This window comes from Muscardinus avellanarius, assembly GCF_963383645.1.
Source record: "Muscardinus avellanarius genome assembly, chromosome: 13".
NCBI classification, from domain to species: Eukaryota; Metazoa; Chordata; class Mammalia; order Rodentia; family Gliridae; genus Muscardinus; species Muscardinus avellanarius.
Window position 1 is genome coordinate 21,791,141 of NC_137799.1, and position 21,998 is coordinate 21,813,138.

Genomic DNA, 21,998 nt, shown 5'->3' on the forward strand with positions numbered 1-21,998 from the left:
GGTGGCCGAAGGCCGGGTGCTCCGGGGGGCTTCTGGAGGGGACACAACTAGAGTAGAATTTTTTTCCTGGGGTGGCACTGGGGATTGAGCCCAGGGGCATTCTACCTCTCATCTATACATCCGGCCTTTTTACTTTGTGTTTTGAAACAGGGTCTCACTATGTTGCTGAGGCTGGTCACAAATCTATGATCCTCCTGTCTCAGCTTCCAATTACTGGGATTATAGGAATGAGCCACTACACTCAGCTTAGAGGAGAATCTTGAAGGATGGGGACACTGGCTGGGGAAGTCACAGAGGAAGGAGCCAAGGGACACTGTGACCTGGAGACCCCATCTAGGAAAACGGCAGGCTTCCCCCAACCTAGGCATTGAGATATGTAAGTTCCCAAGTATGGCTGGAGAGGGGTCGGGTGGACCAGCAGAGCATAGCTAGAACACACAGAGAACTTGTTGCCTCTACAGTCCACCCTTTAGCTACAGCGCATCTGTGAGAGACAAATATCCGACTCAGAGAGGCCACCCAGCCAGGAATTGGCAAAGAGGGGAGAACTCAGGCCCACCCACTGCAGAGCTCCCTGCACCTTGCTCCTGGGTCATAGAGACTGCGTAGGGGCCGGTAGAGGGATTACTGTCTCCATCTCCTGTAGGAGGAGGGATGCCTGGGTCCCTCCTGGCTCTGTGGACATAGCTCTCCCATCATCTGGAGTTTGGCCTTCCCAGGAGCAGCTGAGCCCCAGACCAAGGGCACCTCCTAACCGTGCTGGGGGATAGGGAGAACTACTGCACACCAAGGCGCCCTACTCCCCAGAAAGCACAACTCCCCCAACCCACCTGTGCCCCAGGGATCTGGGCTGGGGCCGGGGAGGGCAGATGACCCCACAGTGCTCCCACCTAAACCCCCAGCTTGCCAGCATGCCTGCCGAGCAAAGCCAAGCACCCATGCCAAGGTGTACCTTGCGTCCCCGAGGTCCTGGATTCCCGGAGAGCCCAGGCAAGCCCGTGGCGCCCTGCAAGACACAGACAAGAGGAGGCGTGGGGCTCCTGGAATAAGAAGCACCACCATGGAGACGGGTTGTCTCCAACTACTCACGTGTTCATGGAGACCTACGAACCTCAGAGAAGAAGCCCAGGGCCACCCAGTGCGATGAGAGCGGAGGGGGCAGAGCACCAAGCCGCTCCCTCCAATCACAGTGCCACTGGGGCCAGCTGGGCCTCTGCAGGACAAACCTTTTGAAGAGTGGATTCTGGTGCTAGAACCATGGTTGAAAACCACACTCCCCATAACACGCACCTCATCTGTCCCACCCCAATCAGCTCCTCTCCTGCATCCCTGTGACACTTCCCCAGGCTGGGCATGGTGGTTGCCAAGCAGGGATACTTCCATCACCACCATCACAAGACCCCAGAGGTGCTCAGGTCCCTGGGTGTAATGCCAACTGCGTGATCTCCAGCAAGGCACCCTGTCCAGGGCCTCTATCTTCGCATCTGTGATCTAGGCCCCTCTGCCCTGGCTTATAAGGTTATAAGAAGGACCAGGTGGAGTGTATGTGGCCACTGTCCCGGATCCCGGGTCATTCAAACAGCAGAGATGAGAGGCAGAAAGCCTCCATGTCTCGGGGAATCAAAGGAGCAGTCACTGGTGTGCCGAGGCAGGCTGGCTGGAGAGGCAGTGTTCTAGATGTCGGGATGGTCCCTGGACCAGGTCCAAAGGGGAGCCAGAGAGCCCATGTGCTCCTTCTGGGGTCTGCATGTGTGGAAGGCAGGATGCCCTGGCCAGCAGCTCCAGCTCCCCTGGTTCCACCTTTCTGTACTCTTTCCAGGCCCCCTGCTCAGCCATGGGCTGGAGACTTTGGGGATGGATGGAGTCCTCTGGGTAAAGGGTTTTCTCTGGTTTTAGGAGGCCATGCTCAGAGTCCTAAACTTGCCCTGCCGCCCCAAGAACCTGCAGACCTGCTGGCTCCTATGAGCTGCCTCAGGGGCTCTGCGTGTCTGTTGGAAACTTCTGCATGCCAGGATCACCTAGCAGGCCCTGCAAGAGCCACGAGGCTTCACCCCAAGGTGTGCCAGTTGGCAGTCTCTCCTCTTTTATGAATTACACTCCAGAAACAGGCATGAGGACGGCTGTGGGTGTAGGGTTGGGAAGAGAAGGAGGATTTCAAGGAAAAACCAAACCACACCAACATTCCTGGACTCTCCCACCTCCCTGCCCCTGTCAGGATGGGAGGGCAGCTCCCACAGAGGGCGGGGCTTACTAGTCTACTCCCCCGCCCCCACCCCAGCACTGGGGGCCCTGCAACCTACCTTTGCCCCCTCAAGGGCCTTTCCTGGTGAGAGTCCTGGGTCCCCTTTCTGTCCCTGAAACAGAAACAATTCTGCTTTGGCCACCGAAATTCTGCTTTCTTAACCCCCTGCTTCAAAGTCTCCCTGCCCATCCCCTCTGAACCCCAGGGTCTTTTCCGTTTTCCATCACCCCCCCCCGCCCCAGCACCACCCATAGCTCCTCACTCTTCCAGGTGTCCGAGTTCCCCATAACTGGCACCAGCCCTCCAGTCTAATTGCTTTCTTGCCACCAGCCAAAGCCACAGAGACCAGACCTCAGCCCCTCCCCAGTTGGCCTGCTCTGGCGTGCTGCCAGGCCCCTGATCAGGTGCTCAGCCCACGTCATCACGGTGTGGTGAATACTTCCCCTGCCCCAGCCAACCCTGGAGCCCTGGACCCAACACACAGATGAGCAACCTGCCTGCACGGGTTCTAGGACTGTCTCCTGCCCGGCCCCAGGCTCACAGTTAGATTCCAAGAGTCACAACTAAGAGACACCCACATTCTCTCTGATTTTCCAGAAGGCTGCCAGCCACCTGCTTGCTTTCTGACCACCTGGGGCTGGGGCCCCCGACACCCCCCCCCCCCACAGCTGAGCATTTTGCCTGGCTCCATTCCCACAAGTGCCAAGAAAGTGGGCAAGAAGAGCGTCATCACCCCTATGGTACATCGGGGGAAACTGAGGCCAGGGGAAGGAACTGTCAGGCTCCAGGATGAGGCACTGGCAGAAATGAGATAGAACTCTGAACCTGTCACTCCGGGACCTGTGCTCCAGGATGCCCTGGCTCCTGACCAGTTGGAATGGGCAGAGTCTTGGGAGGAACTGACAAACAGAGCCCGGATCAGGGACAAGCGCTCAGGGCCTAGCACAGAGAGGGTCCCGCAGGGCCTGGCCTCTGGGAATCTGAGGCCCAGCGCGAGGGCCCACACACTAGCTCAAGGACTACAAGGAGCACGCTTGCCTGTGGCCCCCCCCCATCTGGCCGTGCTTTGCAAAGTCAGCCCATCCCCTGCCGCTTCTAAGAGCTTCCCATCTCCCCTTCCCACGCCCCTCACCCGAGTTCCCTCCTTGCCTCAGGGGGCGCAGAGTCTGGGCTGAAGCCCTGAACCTGCCATGGACTTACAGCGGGAACTTGGGCAGGCATTTCACCTCTCAGGGCCTGTTTCCTTCCCTTTTAAGGGGTCATGTACCATGCACACATGTGGACACACACACACACACACACACACACACACACACACACACACACACTGGCTTCCCAGGTTCCTAGGCAAGGGGCCAGTGGGATAGAGGCTGTGGCACACGGGAAGGGTGACTTGGCCAACTTTATTTAATTCCCTTTGGATTCATTTCTTCATCAGAACTCAGATCCTCCAAATCCTGACTCAGTCATTTTTCACCAGAAATTGTCACATTCTGAACTGGGAAGAGCCTCCCGGAGGGAAGGGAATAGCCTTTCGCTGTTTACCTACTCTGTGCAACTACTGCTAGGCACGGGCTACGCACCCGCCGGCTGTGCTGGGGTCCAGAGGAGCTCGTCACAGCCTGAGCTGAGCTGGCCAGGTCAGACGCAGAGGCCATTGGTCCCCAGGCCCCCTCTGACTTCAGAGCCCTCATGTGCAAATGACTGAGCCAGATGTTTCTCTGAGCTGTCGTTCCCAGCCCTGTAGCTCCCACTCTCTGAACAGCTGCTGTCTACCTGGGCATCTCAGGTGGCTTCTACAGGATTCACTTCTGTGATATACTACGCTGCGGTGGCCCCTCACGGGCCCTCTCCCCCCGCAGCTGCTCCCAAGCTCAGCTCCACGCCTTTTATGTCCACATGCAAGGCCAGGCCCAGAGCTACCATGGATTCCCATGGCCAAAAAAGGGCAATAGCTTCTCTTCTTCCTCCTTGGGCCCCTCAGTCTGCAGCAAATAGAGGAGATGGCCTAGCATACCTGCAGAGGTAGGTCTCCAAGCATCCTATGCTGTCATTTTATAAACAGGACAGACTGAGACCCAGAGAGGTGGCAGACTTGCTCCCCAACCCAGGGTCCTTAGGTGGGGCATCGTGGCTCTATATAGATTTGCCTCTCTATTCTCAGTAGCCAGCTTGGGATGCAATCCCTTCCTGAGAACATCAGCAAGGACTGATCCGTATTGAAATCTGCTACAGTCTCAAACTGATGACCAAGACAGGGAATGGAACATTGCAGAAAAACCCTGATGCCCATGGGGAACCCTGGAGGGAGAAACCAGGCCAAGGATAGCAACAGCACTAGCAGAGACTGGGTGCTCTGCTAAGCCCTGCTCATGGAGGAAGTCATTTACCCCTCCAAGCCTAGGAGGTAGGAGCTCTCACCATCCCCAAGTTAAAGAAGAGGAAAACTAAGGAAGGGCAAGGGAAAAACATCACTTGTTTTAGGTCAATTAGGAAGTGGGAATTTGATTCAGGCAATCTAGTTCTGGAACCCAAGCTCATTGATTTATTAATTTATTTATTGTTGGTTCTGGAGACTAAACCCAAGGGAATTCTACCGCTCTCTTTTTATTTTTCATTTTGAAACAGGGTCTTGCTTAGATGTTGAGCGTCTTGCTAAATTGCCGGGGCTGCTCTTGAAACAGGGATCCTCCTGTCTCAGCTTCCCAAGTACTGGGGATTACAGGCCTGAGCCACCAGGCCTAGCCCAGAGCCCAAGCTCTTTACACTTCAATGTGTTGCAATGAAAAAAAACACACTCTGGTGATAAGAGGAGGACGGGAGGTTGGGAGACGGGGCAGGAGGTTGACCCAGATTCAGGTAAGTCCCTGCAGGCTCACAGCTCAGCTGGGGCTAGAGAAAGATGAAGAGGATCCAGACAAAGGTGCTGCTCAAGGAATGGACAAGGTGCCCCTGGTCAGGGGAAGGCTGACTTCTAAGATGGACAAAATGATACACCTTTCCAGCCAGGCCTTTGCAAATGTCCCAATGAGCGATATAAGCATATATGAAGTCTAACAGGTCATTTACGCCTTGGAAGGGACAAGAATCTAGTGGCCAGCCATGACTGCAGCTAGCAAGCCCATGTGACCTCCAGCAAGTCACTCTCTGCAGGGAACAGTGGACCCTTCTTGGACTAGTTTGCAGAGCCGTAGAGACTAGAAGACACCGGGAACTGTGTTGAGTGCTTCTCTGTAGGTAAGGTTGGGAGATGAGAAAACAGGGCTCTGGATGGCTGAGGCCCAGAAGGGAGCTGAGACAAAAGAGAAGTAAATCACAAAGAAGAAAAACTCTGGGATGGAAGCTACCGATTTAAGTCATCTCTGATTTCAAGTCCCAACACAGGGCCTGGCCCAGAGGAGGCATCATAAAATAGCTCATGAATGAGCAAATGAGGGAACAGAGCCTCAGGAGAGAGCAGTAGGGCTGGGATTGGTTAGATCTGGCTCAGTCCTGGAACTTCTGAAGGTTCCCACTATTGCTACTAGTATTTCATGGATTTAGTTCTGGCCAATGCAATAAGACAGGAAAAACAAATAAGATCTACCAATCTTTGAGGAGAAGGAGACAAAAGTGTGTCCTTAGCGAACCACATTAGTGCCTCCTTAGAATATTCAGGAAAACAAACTGAAATACTAGTAGAACTAATGAGATGATTTTGTGAAGAGGATGGTCATAAATTTTAAACACAAAAGTAGTGCAAAAATATAAAAATCAAGAGTCCTCTCCAGCAGCAGAGAGCCAGCTACAAAATATAACAGAGAAGGATATTCCAATCATAACAGGAATAAAAACATAAAACTTCTAAGTTTAAACTTAATAAGAAATGTGCAAAGGTTATGCAATAAAAACTATAAAAGTTTACTAAGAGACCTTTAAAAAAACAACCAAATGAGAGAAGAAGCCATGTATGTAGATAGGAAAACTTAATATATTTGAAAAATATTCATTCTTCACCAGTTAATACATTTATGCATATTATACAATTCCAATTAAAATCCCAAGAGGGCTTTTAAAAGGAAAATAAGCTGGCCATAAAGTTCATCTGACAGAAACAATCGCCAGAAGGAGATTTTTAAAAGAGGCAAGGGAGGCACATGGCCTAAAGATAGTGAATGTCACGGAAAATAGCATTTTTATCGGCATCCAAATATACAGACAGAGCAATGAAACATCACGGAAGGGCGTGAAATGGGCCCTGGTCTATCATAAAATAATCGGCAGCGATTAGGAAAGATTGCTTAATAAATAGTTAACTATATGGGCTAGAATAATGTCAGAGCCCCACTTCACGTCCCCCATTAAGATTAATTCCAGATGGCCTAACATTTTTAATAGTATAAATGATATTGTGAAATGACTAGGATTAAAATGATTACTTATGATGAGGAAGAAAATTTCAAGTAGAAAAATAAAGAAAGGCAGGGAGCGTGGCTCAGTGGTAGAGACGATCCTCAGAACACTCAGTGCTCTCGGTTTCATCCCCAGCACCAAAATCAAATAAAAACAAGAATCATGAAAGAACAATAACTTTTGCTCTCTCCAAATTATCTGGCATATTGTAAGTTCCTCTAAGTAATATTATTGTTAATTTCTAAAAAAAAAGAGTAATACTTCCATTTGTGAAAATCATCATGAATGCTCTTAATAGGCAAACAGCAAACTAGAAAATATTTGCAAGGCGGGCAAAGCTTTAATAGCATCCATATAGAACTATAAATAATTTTTATAAGTCAATAACAAATGACAACATCTCAACCCCAAAGTACACCAATCCATAAATGATGAAATAAAAATGAAAACAGGGGCGAGAGAAACATTTGTCTCGGCTGATTGGTGAACTGCAAATAATCATGAATTCTCTTCTTTTAATATCTTTTTCTAATTTTTTCAGCAGTATGAATTGGTTCAACATTTCTAGAAAGCAACTGCTAACAAAATGACAGCTGAACATTCATACAGCTTTTTTGTGCAAGACCCATTACAGATTATTCATACATACATATGTTGACATGTATGTACACACACATAGACATATATGAAGACACACACTCCTCTGAAGTGTGAACTATTATTATACCCATTTTTACAGACGTGGAAACTGGGGCATCAAGAGTTTAAGTGACTTGCCCAAAGTCATACACCAAGCGAGTGGTGGAGCCAGATGGCCTCAGGCTGAGACCATTCTTATGAATGTATTCCAATAAAAAAATTAGATATTTAAACATGTATATGAAACAAGGTTCTTCAAGATAATACTTGTAAATTAGTAAAAATTATAAAGAAATTAAAAGGAAAAGAAAAAAAAAAGCCTTTTTTTTTTTTAGTACTGGGGATTGAATCCAGGGGCATTCTATCTCTGAGCTACATTCCCAGCCCTGTTTTTTCTGTTTTGTTTTTGTTTTTGTTTTGTTTTTGTTTTTGGTGGTACTGGGATTCCTGGAAGCCCTTCTACCTCCGGCTACACTCCCAGACCTATTTTATACTTTTTTATTTTTGGAAACAGGGTCTCTTAAGCCAGCTCGATCCTCCTGTCTCCGCCTCCCAAGCATGGGGATTACAAGGGTGTGTCACCACGTCCCGGCCCCAGCCCTGTTTTTTATTTTTTGTTTTGAAACAGGGTCTCACTAAGTAGCTGAGGCTGGCCATGACCCTGTGATCCTCCTGTCTCAGCCTCCCAAGTACTGGGATTATAAGGGTGTAATCACCACACCTGGCAAAAAAAAAAAAAAAAAAAAAAAAAGTTTTAAAAAAGGGAAATCAGCTAAGAAACTATAGGACACTGAAGTTGATCGGGTGCCAGGCAGCCATTAAAACACATGTTGGGAAAGCCAGGTTAGTAACAGGAGTGCTCACGGTGGCTCAGGCTCCACACAAGAGGCATGGTGGCTCACAGACCCACAGGCAGGGGTCTCTCTGGCCCAAGAGGTGAAGGAGACTCTCCCAGAGGGCGGGAAGGATGATCCAAGCGCTAACGGGCACTGAATGACTGGCCACAGGGACAGAAGACCAGAGAGGGCAGCCATCTTGGGAGATTCTGGGGCTTCATCCCAGAGGCAGCAGGAAGCGAAGCCTATGTAGGCATCCTGAGAAGCAGGGCTTGGCCCATGGGGTGCTTGTGCATCCAAGTGAGATGCAGGGCCCTGGCGCAGGGGCAGCACTGGCCAGGGCCAGATGGGGCTCCCGCCACCAGGAAGGCACCAGGCAGCGGCGTCCTGGGGAGAGAACAGGCAGGCAGGAGAGGGCGGCTCGGTGAAGCAGGGGGCTGTGGAAAGTGGGTAGAGACAGCCCTGTGGGCTCTCAGGTTCTCCGGCCTCAGTACTTTCCCCTTCCTCTGATGACTGAAGTAGGAAATGTTCGGGAAGCAAGTCCAGAAACATCCAGAAGGTATCAAGATGGAAGCAACCTACCTGCAGCATCCCAGCCTCGTGAAAGGACTGAGCAATTTTTTTTTCCAGACTGGGGATTGAACCCAGAGGCATTCTGCCTCCGAGCTACACCCCCAGCTTTTTTATTTTTTATTCTTTATTTTGAAAGAGAGTCTAAGTTGCGGAGAGCCTCACTAAGTAGCCGAGGCTGACCGTGAACTCCTGTCTCAGCCTCCCAAGTACTGAGATCACAACCAGGCGCCACGTACCTGGCTAGCACTGAGCATTACTAAGTAGCTGCGCGCTCTGGCCCCATGCACTCTGTAGGGCAGATTTTATAACTCCCATTTTATAGATGAGCAGACCAGGGACCAAAGGGGCTAAGTCACTTGTCCAGGGTCACATTTCCAGCAGTTGGCAAAGCCAGCATCCTGATGTCTGACACTGAATCCCACACGTGGACTCGGAGCCACAGGCAGTTGGACCTCTAGCTCCTGGGCTCTCTGGTCCTCCCTGCAAGTCATGTGTAATAAAACCGAGACACAGGAAGGGTAAACAATTTGCCTTCGGTCACAGGAGGTGACGGAGCTGGGATGTGAACTTGGGCTGTACGTTCTGTGTTTGTGACTGCTGTGCTTTCCCAAAGTAAAGGCTGCGTGCTAAGAGGATCCCTGGATCTACCCAGGGGCCTGCTCTGAGCCACAGAGGTCGAACAACGCCGCCCTCCTGAGGTCCACGTCCTGTACCTCACCCCAGGTGGAAGCCAATGCACCCTCTTCTTGCCCATCTGAACCTGGCACGCCCGGGCCCACAGTGCCTGGCCTCAGCCTTGGGCTCTGCAGGAGGAGGCTTGGTTGAAGCCTATACCAGCTACGGAGCTTCCCCCACAGGCAAGCAGACACAGCGCGCCCCCCCAGCCCGCCCACCCGCCTGCCCAAGCTAGCAACCGCGCTCCTCTGAAGCCCAAGGATGGGTCCCTCGCCTGTGCTTTTCCTCCCCTTCATGACCTTCCTCAGCCCACCTGTTTCTCTCCGCCTTGAGACTGGCGGATCTTCATCCCGCAGGATCCCAGGATCCCAAGGGTGGAGACTGTGCTAACAGATGACTGATCAGTGGCCCGTCTGGGTGAAGGCGGGCTCTGTGCCACCAGACCAGGACCTGCCTATCTGGCTCCTTTCTCTGTCCACAGCACATAAATGTGCTCAAAAAATCAAGGATGAATAGATGGGTGGCCCTCCCACAGTAGGCAGGGGGCCGCTGGTGAACAGTGAGGAGCCTCTCTGCAGAATCTAATCCATTCCCCTGGAGTACAGGACTGCCTGGGGCCAAGCCCAGACCACCCACCCCACCCTACAGGCTGCCCCGAGGCCACCTCTGCTCACCTCTGGGCTCAGGACAGGGCATCCAGGCAAAGGCATGACCCCTGCCATGTGTCCCATGGGGTTTTTTACAAAGCCCAGTGGGAGAAGCAGCCTCTGGTTCCAGTGCAGGCTCTGGAACTGTCTTTAGTTACACAGGCATTGCTGTGAGCTCACTCCCCATGTGGCCTGGGGCCAGTTAATCAGTGGTGTGTACAAAGCCACTTGACCTTCACAGTCCAGTTAGCAAAGCATGACCTTGGGGCTCAGCCAGCCAAGCTCCAGGTGGTGCTAGGAGGACTCACCTGCTGCGGCCTTGCCTCACTGGCCACACCCAGCACTGTCTCCAAATGAAGGGAGACCTCCTCCTGCCCGGGCACATCTGTTAGTGGGGGCTGCACTGCTGTGAGCCTGGTGCTTAAGCCCAGTGGTGCTCAGAGGGTGAGATGGCCAGACCCAGGGGAGCAGGATTCTAGACAGGGTCTTAATCTGCCTGTGCCTCGGCATCTGCATCTATAAATGGGTCCAATATCCACACTCACCTCTTTGGTCTTTGTGGGGGATCAAGTGTGACGGGCCAGATAAAATATGTGCACAGTTCGGCCCACAATAGGGGCTGAATAGATGCAGGGTATTATCATCAGTGCTTGCCTTAGTAGAACCTGGAGCATCCCAGGCAGCTGCTGGGCCCTGGACATGGGACGCTTCCATCCCCTGCCTTCCAGGTGGCTGAGGCTGGTGCTCCCCACTGCAAGGGCTCTGCGCAGGCAGGAGCAGACCCCATACATCCATGTAGCCAGGGCTAGTCACATGCCATCTCTGTGCCCAACTCCCAGACTAGCTGATGGGCGAGAATAGCTTGCTTCATGCCAGTGCACAGAGACGGCTCAGCTACGGAGGCAACTCAGCTGCTCACTCTGCGTGGCTTGGGGCCAGTTAAAGGCTTTCCTTAAGCCACTGACCTTTGCAGTTGGATTAGCAAAGAATGACCTTGCACCATGGCCAACCAAAGCACAGAGGCGCCCTTAACCTGGTTACCCAGGGGTGGCAGGCCAGCAGCCTTCGGCATGTCCTGGCCGGCCGCCTTCTCTCTCAGTCATGTTTTTTAACACTCTGGACTTTGCATCCTTCCCCTCTCCCCCTACTTCTCCCACCATCCCAGAGACTTCTTTTCCCATGACCTACATGCTGCTGTACCCTCCTCTCCTCTCAAGAGTTCTGAGCTGCTCACAACAGTCGGGACAAGTCTGTCCTCTGCTGCAACTCCAGGAATGGGGCCAGGAGATCCGCAGCTGGGGTCGCCCATATCATCAGCGTCACCGAGGTGTCGCGAAGAGCAACGGGAGCATCCCAGGAAGGCTCCCTGCGGAAAGTGGTGCCTCCCATGCTCCGTCTTTAGCAGAATGTCTCTCCATGATTGGCCCCAACCTGGCTGGGCTACGTGTCCCCAAACGCAACATCATCTCAGGCCTTCTGCTGGGTTCCAGGTCCAGTCACTCAGGCTGATACCAGGGAGTCACTGTCTCCTGCCTGGCACCCAGCTGCATCTTCTCTACCCCGTCTCCTCCCACAGCCTGAGCTGGCCCCGGCCTCCTCTCCCCACCTGTCACCCCTGGTCTCCCTGCCTTGGCTCTGGTCCTACCCCGATCCATCCTGCACACAGCATCCAGTGAGCTTCAAGGTCCTCTCTATGTAGCAACAAAGCGCCTTTCTGCCTGCTCCGCTCTTAGGCTCCAGGTTCTCACCCCAGCCTCTCCCAACCACAGGCCAAACTCATGACTCCTCACCACCTCTGCCCCGGCACTGGGCCCTCGCCAATGCCTCTGGCCCGGGTGGGACTCCCCACAATGGCCCAAAGCCCCTCCACCAGTGCTCCTCGGAAGCACCCCAAATGTGGCCCCAACCCCAGCACCCAATCCATGGCCACGTCTCCGGACCCCATAGCAAACACTCACTTTGGCTCCAGGAGGGCCTGGCAGGCCTGGGTTTCCATATGGCCCGGGGGGACCCTGAAAGGGGGAAGAAACCAAAGAGTGAGAGCACATCAGAGCCGTCCCACTTCTAACGACAACACCAGGCACTTTCCTTCCACCCCCTGCTCTGTGTCCCCCACTTTGCCTATTTTAGGAGGGACTGTCCATGCCTGGCCGCCACAGGGCTTCCCATGAGCTATCTCATTCCATCCTATTAACTTACAAAGTGAATGCAGGCATTGTTACTGTTGTTGTGGTTGTTATTATTATTACATCTATTTTCTTTGGTACTGGAGGTTGAACTCAGGATCATTCTACCTCTGAGCTATACTCCCAGCCCTATTTTATTTTCTGCTTCTAAAACAGGGTCTCACCAAGTTGCCGAGGGTCTCACTACATTGCTGAGGCTGGCCTCAAACCCGTGATCCTCCTGTCTCAGCCCTCCCAAGTACTGGGATTATAGGCATGCACCACCATGCTTGGTGGCACTGGCATATTTTTGAAGATAAGGTTTGCAACTGTCTTGGGTAATCCAGCTGCTAAGGGGCAGAGCTGGACCTGACATTGGATATGTCTAAGCACAGAGTGCAAATGCTTAGCCCCCAGATTTTGCTGCCTCTCCATGCTCTCAGCCTGGCTGGGCCCATCAGCCCTTCCCAGCTTCCTTAGGCTCAAACCATACTTAGCCATTAACTTCTCTCCCACATTCTCAGTACCTCGGACCTCATGGTCTTGGCCACCCTCTTCCCATCATCAGGCATGACTTGCCCATCCAGCCTTTGTGGCTGAAGTCCAACCCATCCTTCGAGGGCTTGGTCAAAGTTCCACACCCCCAGGGAAACTCCTAGGACTCCTCCAGCCTCAGGAGGCCTCCCCGCCCTCTGGACTCCAACTCGACTTTAGTACACGGTTTTGGAGCTAGCGCTCGACCAAGGATGTGCTTGGGCTCTTTTGGACAAAGGCACATCACTGTGGTCACAGCACAGGATCAGAGCCTCCCTTAGGGTGCAGGCTCCAAGTCACAGGGTGCTCCGGGGACCAAGGAGCAGCCAGGAAGACGGGATGTAGAGAAGACAAGAGTCTCGGTCAAGGTTGCACAGCGGAGCTGGAGCCAAGCGAGAGCAGGGTCCCAGCCCACTGGCTCCGGATGCAGTCTGTTGACTGCGCTGGAGTGTCCGGCCAGCTCCCGATCCCCTGACAGCTGGCTCCTGTCGGATCCACTTTCTCCAGCTTTGTACCAGCGCAGCACCATAAACCCTCAGAGCCAGGCAACACCCGAGGGGTCCTGCCCAGCGGGAACAGCCTCGGGTCACAGGGGTGGGAAGGGACACCAGGGTCTCCTCCTCCTGAGCTCCGGCTCCTTGGGGGGGGGGGGTGGCTAGCTGCTGTGAACTCACTCCCCTCCTCACACTGAGGCCAATTCCCAGCTGCAGCCAGTCACATCCCATCGCATTCCGGCCCAGGCGCCGCCCTCTTCCCCCACCCAGCACTGGGACCCTCCCCTTGTCCGAAAGCATCAGGAAGGAAGAGTGTCCAGCACATACTCAGCCTGGGGAATTTATAAATGCCACGTGTGACCCTACTTCTAAAATTATCAGCCTCCCGCCCCTGCCGACAGCCCGCCCAACACTGCCTCCTGGCACACGGACAGGACTTGTGTGTGTCAAGATCTGGTCCCAGTTCTGAGCCTCAGTCTGCCATCCCCCGCCCCAGCCTCAGTCTCCCCATCAGTCCTGTGAGTGCCAGAGACCCAACATTCTCTAAGGGATCTGGATAACCGCGTGTGTTCACCCCACGCCAGGCTCCCGGGGTCTGCACACAGAGCTCGGCCTGGGCAGGGTCTGAGGAGGTTCCCTGCGCTCCTCTCTCTTCCCCAGGAGCAGGCAGATGTGCAAGGTCCAGGGCAGCGGACCCTCATCCGACACTATGCCCCCAGCTGCCCCACAGATGGAGGGCCAGAGCATCAGCCATCCCATATGCAGCCTGCGAAGGTGGGGCTTCCTGCCTCCCTGCCCCCACCGCCCCAGCCTTCAGAGCCACAGCCTTGCCGAAGAGCGAGGCGCATAGTTGACTGGGAGCCAAGCAGACGATTCCATAAACGCTGCGGCCCAGAGAGCTGGGTGGGGGAGGGCTCAGGGATTCCCCGACTGTCCCCAGTGGACTGGGGGCGTTAGTGGGGGTGGGAAGGTATAGGCCACAGGGTTTTGGGTGATCTCAGGTGAGACCCCGCTCCTGCTCCAGGCCCACCTGTTAGAGGCATGGGGATAGCTGGACCCAGCTTTCTATTTTCTTAGGAATTTTGTGATCTATGGAATTTCCAGACTAGAAACAGGATGGTGGGGGTGGGGCCAGCATGGGGCCTAGAAGCGAGTCATGGCAGCCAAGTCATTCATCCGGACCTGAGAGGAACCATGGAACATGCCTTCCCGTGATCCCAGGTCTCATAGGTGGGGAAACTGAGGCCGGGGCAGGGGAAGGACTGGTCTAAGATCAGCTTCTTGGAGGAAATGTTCCTGACTTGCAGACTAGAATTCTTTTCCAAACATTGGCCCAGCCCCTCCTGCATGCAGGGCCCTCTGCTAAGCCTTGGGTAACACAGAGGTAAACAAGGCCCGTCTCCAGCTTGGGGAGTCTGGTTGAGGGAACAGAAAGATTACAACAGGCAACGGCAACAGGGGACTCTGGAGTCGACTGCCCGGGTCTGAGCCTGGCTCTGGCATTTACTCTTAGTTTATTCAAAGTAACTAAACCTTCCCAAGCCTCAGTTTTCTCATCTATAGAATGGGAACAAGACTGAACTACTTTTCAGGGTGGATGGGAAGATGGAACAAGGTCCTGTGTCCAAAGCTTGGTGGCCAGCAAGAACTTTTAGAGTGACCAACCTGGGGGGCAGAGAAGCTGCTGCAGCACCTCCAAGGAAGAGAATGGACACCCCAAAGGGAGGCCGTATTTGATCTCAGCTATGAATGGAGAAGAACTTTGCAGAGAGGAGGGCCGGCTGGGGCATGGGTGAGGGGCTGGAGAGCCCGGGAGGGTTTGAGAGCCCCGCGGACAGAGTGTCTGGGCCCGGAACGCCAGGCCAAGCCTCCTCCTGGTCCAGGCTACGAGGTCCTGCGTCCCTCCACACGCGCGGAATCGCTGTGGAGTCCAAGCCTGGGCATGTGCTTCCTGCAGGCTCCAAAGATTCCAGAGCCCTGGACCCAGAGAGCACAGGGCCAGGTCTGTAGGGAACTAGGGCTCGAGTAACTGCATAAGCAGAACCATCCGCTGGGCTCAGAACTAAAAATATGCCCCAGGCAGTTACCTCTGCCAGGGTCACGCAGGCACCCGGCGTGGGAAAGGCCACTCTAGCCCGACACAGACCTGCGTGCTACAGTCCCTGCTCTCTCAGCAAGGGGCAGCTTTCCATCTAAGGGGGACCCCAGGGTCCCAGAACAGGAACAAAAGCCTGGCTCCAGGTCCGGCTTTGAGAATTCCTGCTACTCGGTTTCCCCATCCCTAAAAAGAGAGTACCCCACAGATCATCCGAGGTTGGGGCTGGAGGGGGGTAAACAAGAGTCCCCAGGGCCTGCAGGTACATGGAGGAGGAGCAAATATGGCTCTCTGTCGGCCATCCCGGCTGTCTCCAGCCGTCCTCCCGGCGTGGCGAGCTCAGCCCTCCTGTTATGACCCATCCACTTGCCTTTGTCCACGTCAGGATGGCCCTGCAGAAATGGGCAAGGCCCACACCCTCCCAGATCAGCCTTTGCCCAGATAAACACTGAAGCCACCAGCGCAGGAAGGTGGTCTTTAGGCCGTGGAGGGTGATGTCCACGCCAGATGGCGGGGACGCCACAAGGGGTGATTTTTTTTTTTTTTTTTTTTTTTTTTGCAGGTCTGGGGATGGAACCCAGGGGCATTCTACCTCCAAACTGCACCCCCTGCCCTATTTTTTATTCTTTATTTTGAAACCGGATCTCACTGAGTTGCAGAGGGCCTCACTAAGTAGCTGAGGCTGTCCACTAACCGTGATCTTCCGGTCTCAGCCTCCCGAATGCTGGGATTACAAAGTGCGCCCCCACACCGGGCTCACAAGGGGTGATTGCTACCCCAAGCCATGTCTGTCCCTTGGGCAACCCTAAGAGCCCTGCCTCCAATGCACAGAGTAGGGAATGGATGCCAGAGAGGGACAGGGGAGGGCCTGGGACACACAGCAAGCTGAGGCTTCAGGGGCAGCAAGATGCAGGATGGATTGCCACCCGGAGCACCAAAGCGTGGTGTGCCACCACTTACCCGAGGCCCTCGCGCACCAGGGGGTCCAGGCAGCCCGGGCAGCCCAGCGGGGCCCTGAGGAGGAAGCAAAAAGACAGCGTCAAGTGGCAGCAGAGAATGAGGTCAGTCAGTCAGTCATTCAACAATCCAGTCCAGAGCTCTGGGCATGGAAACCCAACCCTGGTTAGGATTCCTGGTCCTGAGGAGCACATGCTCTCTGGGGCTTTTCAAAATAGCAACTGCTATCTTTCAGTCTTTGAAGCCCTCATCTTTTATCACTTGGCCAAATGATGGTGTCACCTCCTCCAGGAAACCTTCCCGGATCCCTTCCCCAAGTCCCCTCTTTCCCCATACTTCAAAGACAGATGACTCTATTATCTGGAGATTTATCTGCTCAGAAGCCGTCTCTCCCATCAGATCCTGGGCTCCTCAAAAGAGCTAATGGGATATGAGTCATCTCTCTATCCCCAGGGCTCAGCCAAATGTTTGATTAAATAAAACAGCAAGAAACCTCCGAGTTCAGCCAAGTTCTCTGCGGAGCCAGAGCAGAGTAGGGACTTGGCCAAGGTCACACCAAGCGCCGCTGCACCGTGGAGAGGCCAGGTCACAAAGCCCTGGGCTCAGTAGGGCCCGGGTTCAAATCCTCATGCTGCAGCAGGGTTTGGGCAAGTTCCTTAACCCGCCTGCGCCTTTGGAAGGGGACGGTGACCCCTCCTCCTGGGATTATCTCAAGGACAATGAGACCCATGTCTAGCCCAGTGCCTGATACTATGCCTGGTACATAACTTGCACTCAAATGTTCTATCAGTGCCCATGGGGTCCAGCCTCCATCATGGCTCCTGTAGAAGCTCAACAGCCCCTCATGTGCCTCCCTGCCTCCACTCTCTCCCTTCTTCACTCCAGGGTCTCGTTCATTTTCCCAAGGTACTCCCCCAACTCAACAACATTCAATGGCTCCCTATTTCCCACAAGAGAAAAGCCTAACCCCAAAGCTTGCATGTCTGAAGTACCTATCTGAGCTGGGCATAGTGGCGCACACCCATAATCCCAGTCCTTGGGAGGATGAGGCAGGAAAATCATGTCACAGCCAGCCTCAACGATTTAGCGAGGGTCTCTACAACTTAGTGACACCCTTCTTCAAAAACTACAAAACTAACATAGGGCTGGGGGTATAGTTCAGAAATAGAATGTGCCTGGGTTCCTTACCCAGTACCACACCCACGCACAAAAAAAAAGAAGCGTCTATCCGACCTCATCTCTCTTCCCTTCAAGCTGGAAGGGAGGCAGACAAGCTGGCTGATTATGCCCTTGGCTGAGCTCTGTTCAAGACCCGATTTCACCACTGCATAGCTGGGGGCTTTGTGCAATTTCCTCTGGCTGAATGAGTCTCAGACCTCCCCCCCTTTAAAATGAGTCCAGTAGCTACAGTGTCATCTCCCCGGAAGGAGCCAGAGAGAACCAAGTGCCAGGGGCGAGGAGCTGAGCCTGAAGCCTTCGGAAGCAGCCAGGCTTTCGAGGATGTGTGAGGCCTGGGGAATTCATTTGTTTCAAATAACCATCAATGAGATTCCAGGTTTCCTGCCCGGAGTGAAAAATCAGCGTTGAAAACTCAGTACGCTTTGGCTGGTAATTAATCCGGATCTCACGCCGGGCAGCCTGGGCTCACAGTGCTGGCCTGTGAACACCACGTGCTTGCTCATCCATGAACGGAAATCAGAGAGATCCAGACAGGCAGATCTGGGCACCCAGGCCCCAAAGTCACAGGGCGAGAATCCCAGGGGGTGGAACAGAGCTGCCGTGTGACTCCACGCAAGCCCCAGCCACCTCTGAGCACCGGGAGCCCCCGCTACGCTGGCCTTCCCTCTGCCCAGCACTTGGACCAGTGGGCGGTTTCTCGCCCGGATCCAGGCCTACAGATTTGGGATGGGCGCCAAGATGATCTCCGCTCCTCCCCAGCTGGCTTGGATGGGAGGAATAAGAGACGGTGTACGACAAGGGTCCTAGGTCCACACCAAGCACCCCCACTTCCTGCCCAGGTAGCTTGAAGCAAGCCACTTTTAGTCTCCACGCCTTCATTTTTGTAACTGTCAAATGAGGCTAATAATAGCACCCAGCCACAGATAATCCTCAGAACACGTTTATCCTGTGCCCAGCACACAGCTAAGTGATCACACAAAAAAGGTTAATTATTATGTCTGCTAGGTGAGCTGCCAGAACTTCCTCTCTAAAAGCTTCCTCTTTAAAAGTATCTGTTTTGGAGAGAGGACAAAAGGCCCCGTGATTGGATGCCCCCAGGTGACCCAAATTAAAGGTGACCGTTGCCTGTGCCCCTCGCCCTTCCCCCCCACACCCCGTGCCTCACCAGCCCCAAGCCACCTCGCCACAGAGGCAGAGCAGGACCACTAGCCCTGCTCTCAGTGGCTCTCATTAGGTGTGTGGCCCTGGGCAAGTCTCTCCCCCTCGGTGTCTGCCTGTGTACGGGACATTCCTGAGCCTTCCAGGCACTGGGACTGAGTTGCAGGGGCTGAGGTGGGGGTTCTCAGGCAGGAGGAGAACAGGCAGGCCATTCCTGTGCAGTGGAGGCCAGGCCTGGAGGGGCGAGGAGAACGGACTTCGGGGGATGTAGCGCCCACATGGACCCTGGCAAGGCCCCAGCTGCGAGGGCCTGGGCACTCCCTCTTGGCATTTCTTCTGGCCCAGCCTGACCTCACGCACGACATCTGTGCAACAGACTGTAAGTGCCAGCTGGGACCCACGGCCCAGCCGGGTGATGTCAATCCACAGCCTGCTCCTTGACACGGCAGCGAAGCTGGATGCTGCCTGGCTCGGCCGCTCCGCCAGCCCGGGCCCGGCCACCAGCTACCCGCTCGCGCTGTTAGCGGCGGCAGCGGCGAGGGCGGGTGCCCGTGCCCCCTCTCCTCTGGTCTGAACCCCTGCCTGTTCTCTCCACGCAGTGGAAAAATGCTGCCATTTCTTTCCAGGGCCTGGAGCCTGGGCGGGTGAGTCCGGGATGATTCACGGGGCTGGGGTGGGATTTTCCACTCCACGCTGCAAACAACGGGGCCTCTGAGAGGACCCAGAGCTGAGGGGGCGGGGAGCGGGGCCAGGCCTGGCCGGGGAGGTAGAGGAGCCCTGGGCTCCAGGCGCACGCAAACAGCCATGGAAACGACCTGGCAACCCTCTTGGGACTCCCCCAGGGGTCCTGGCCTCCGACAGCCAGACCTGGGGGCCCCGATCCCACGGAACAAGTCCGCCCTTGTGCCCAGCTCAGCGGCCCGCCCGCCGGGCCTCACAGAAGGACCTCAGTCCTGGCTGCCATGCCCCTTCGGTCAGCACGCCTGGGTGTCCAGGCCTGGGTGTGGGAGACAAGTCCAAGCCCGGGTGCGCTGTACATTGCCATGGGACCCTGAGCAGTGAGCTCTGCGACCCCGGGCCTCTGCTTGTGTCTGCAGCTAACAGAGGTGGGCAGGAGGTCCCAAAGGACCCTCCCATCTCTGGCCATCTGAGCCCAGGATCATGCCCTGAAAGAGCCCACAGGGTGCCGGGCCCTCCCTGTCTCCAGGCCAGAAAGCTCCTGGCTTCCATCCAGATAGGAGTCTCCCTGTTGATGTCCCTGAGCTACAGAGCCTCAGCTTGTTCAGCTGTGAAATGGGCGAGCCGGCTCTTCTCCCTTTGCCCTCAGATCCATCCTGGTCCCTGGGAGCCAACTGCACCCTGCAGCCTTGGGCTTCCTCACCACCCAACCTCCGGAAGGGTTTGGCCAATGAGAGGCCCTGGCAAGAGCCTGCCTGTAGGAGAGAGATGATGGGTTGTCTCTCCTGGGCCCCTCCGGGCCCTGCTGTGGTCCCATTGTCATCAGGAGATACCTGCTCAAAGCATTGGTTCTCCCGGACTCGGGCTCGGTAACACTTTTCCATCCTCTGGTAGCTGCAGGGACAGGCCCAGTGACAGATCCCTTTGGGCATCACCAGCCCCTGCTGGATCCTCCGATGCTGCCCACCACACCTCTCCCCACTCCATAGACCAGCCCCAGCAGCTCCCCCAGCTTGACTGCCACTGATGGCACCTTAATCCGGTTCTGCAGGCAGATGCACTACCTCCCTCCTCTCAGTGAAGTCACACCACCCTGGAACCATAAGTCACACCATCTCACTCTGACAGGAGCAGAAACTGACTGAGGCTCAGAGAGGTTAAGTGATTTGCCAAAGGACACCCAGCACCAGGCACCCAGAAGGCACTCCATTAATATCTGCGCAGAGGATGAATAGATGGGAACAGTTCGCATCCAGGTCATTCCAAATCCCAAGCCTGCACACATCCACACGGCCTCACCGCCCCCACGCCGCCCTGGGGAGGCAGCCCGTGTAACCTCCAGGAGCCTGGCCTGGGCGTCAGGACAACCTGGTCTCTGTGAGGATCACATTCATTTCACTGGCTGTCACAGAGCATCACTGTGGGCCCTCAGCCAGGTCTCCCCGAGGTGACGCACTGAAGTGCAAGCGCCAGGGTGGCCTTGCCTGGCTTGCCCCGGGCTAGGCTTCCGTGCCGCTTCTGTGCGGCTTCCGTGCAGCTCCGAAGCACAGCCTCCCGCCCTGCGGCTCCGGGCTCAGCTTTTCCACGCTCCCGCCTCCCAGGGCTCCCACGGAGCTCCTCACCCAGCGGCTACCGCTCCTGGCAGGGCTCAGGGAACGGTGTCCCCGCCTCCGCCAGGCAGCCTCGTGCCCCAGGGACGGCACACGAACCCCTCGGGCTCTGCTCCTCCAATACCCATCACAGAGGGGAGACCTGGCCCCCAGTCGCCCTGCAAAACAAGACGAGGCGTCCCCACTGCCGATTCTACCACCGCTCCGCGTACTTCTCTGAGGATGCTTAAGCGGTCCTCCCAACTGGGGAACCGCCATCTCGCATCCTATAGACACCCAGGCTCAGCCGGGACTGGCTACAGAGCTAGGATGGGGTACAGACAGGCCTCGAACCCAAAGCCAGGACAAGGAGGCCCCGGCCAGGCAGCACCACCTCTCCTTGCAGGCTTAGATTCTCAACATTCATAGGGGCAGGGGAAGCTAAGCAAAGAATGGGGCCTCACCTCCCTGCTCAAAGGCACCACAGCCATTACATCGTTCCAGGATTCAGGGAAGAAGGGACAAGTTTTCCACCTGTCATACGGAGGACTAATAGTCTAGGGGCTTATGGGGGCAGCTGAAATGGGAGACGGCGTGGGGCAGGAAGTAGGTGGCACCGGGGTAGGTTGATGCCCCTCTTGGGTGGTCAGGGCTGGATAAGTAGGAAGATCCCCACTGTCTCCCAGCTCCCTAGACCTGCCAGGCCGGCTCCCTTGGCCAAGTCCTCTTGCATCTGTAGAGCAGGGATTAGCACACACACCCTCCGCTCCAGCCTCCGTGAGGGTCTAAGTGGAGACCCCGGGCATGAGGATGTAGCTCATAAACCTGGCTGCTGAAGCAGAAGATTCGTGGACACTGAGCCCCTCCTCTGAGGCCAAGGAGGAGGCCTGACTCACCTACGGAGCCTGGCCGCCCGCCTGGCCCTGTGTCCCACGGCCCCAAGCAGATATGAGGAGGCGGGGTGGGACACAATCCTCTCTAGTCTGGGGTGTCAACTTTGACCCTGTCTCCTACGTGCTGCGTGGGCTTGGGCAAATCCTGGCCCTCTCTGAGCAGTCTCCTGCCTCTTCACCTGCCCAAGACGAGGGGATTAAACTGAATGATCAGCTGGCCAGGTCGACTGCTGTGCCTTCTCTGATGATTGA

General features: G+C 55.0%; 1 protein-coding gene across 1 annotated transcript in view; it reads right to left on the reverse strand.

Moving 5' to 3' along the window:
• Window positions 1-21,998, reverse strand: part of COL27A1 (collagen type XXVII alpha 1 chain) — a gene marked incomplete at both ends in the record, with an annotated part of 125,961 nt that overhangs the window by 90,979 nt on the left and 12,984 nt on the right. The window contains 4 exons of the mRNA XM_080709248.1: window positions 953-1,006; window positions 2,301-2,354; window positions 11,963-12,016; window positions 16,253-16,306. Coding sequence (XP_080565374.1) covers window positions 953-1,006; window positions 2,301-2,354; window positions 11,963-12,016; window positions 16,253-16,306 — 216 coding nt within the window. The remainder of the gene's footprint in view (window positions 1-952; window positions 1,007-2,300; window positions 2,355-11,962; window positions 12,017-16,252; window positions 16,307-21,998) is intronic.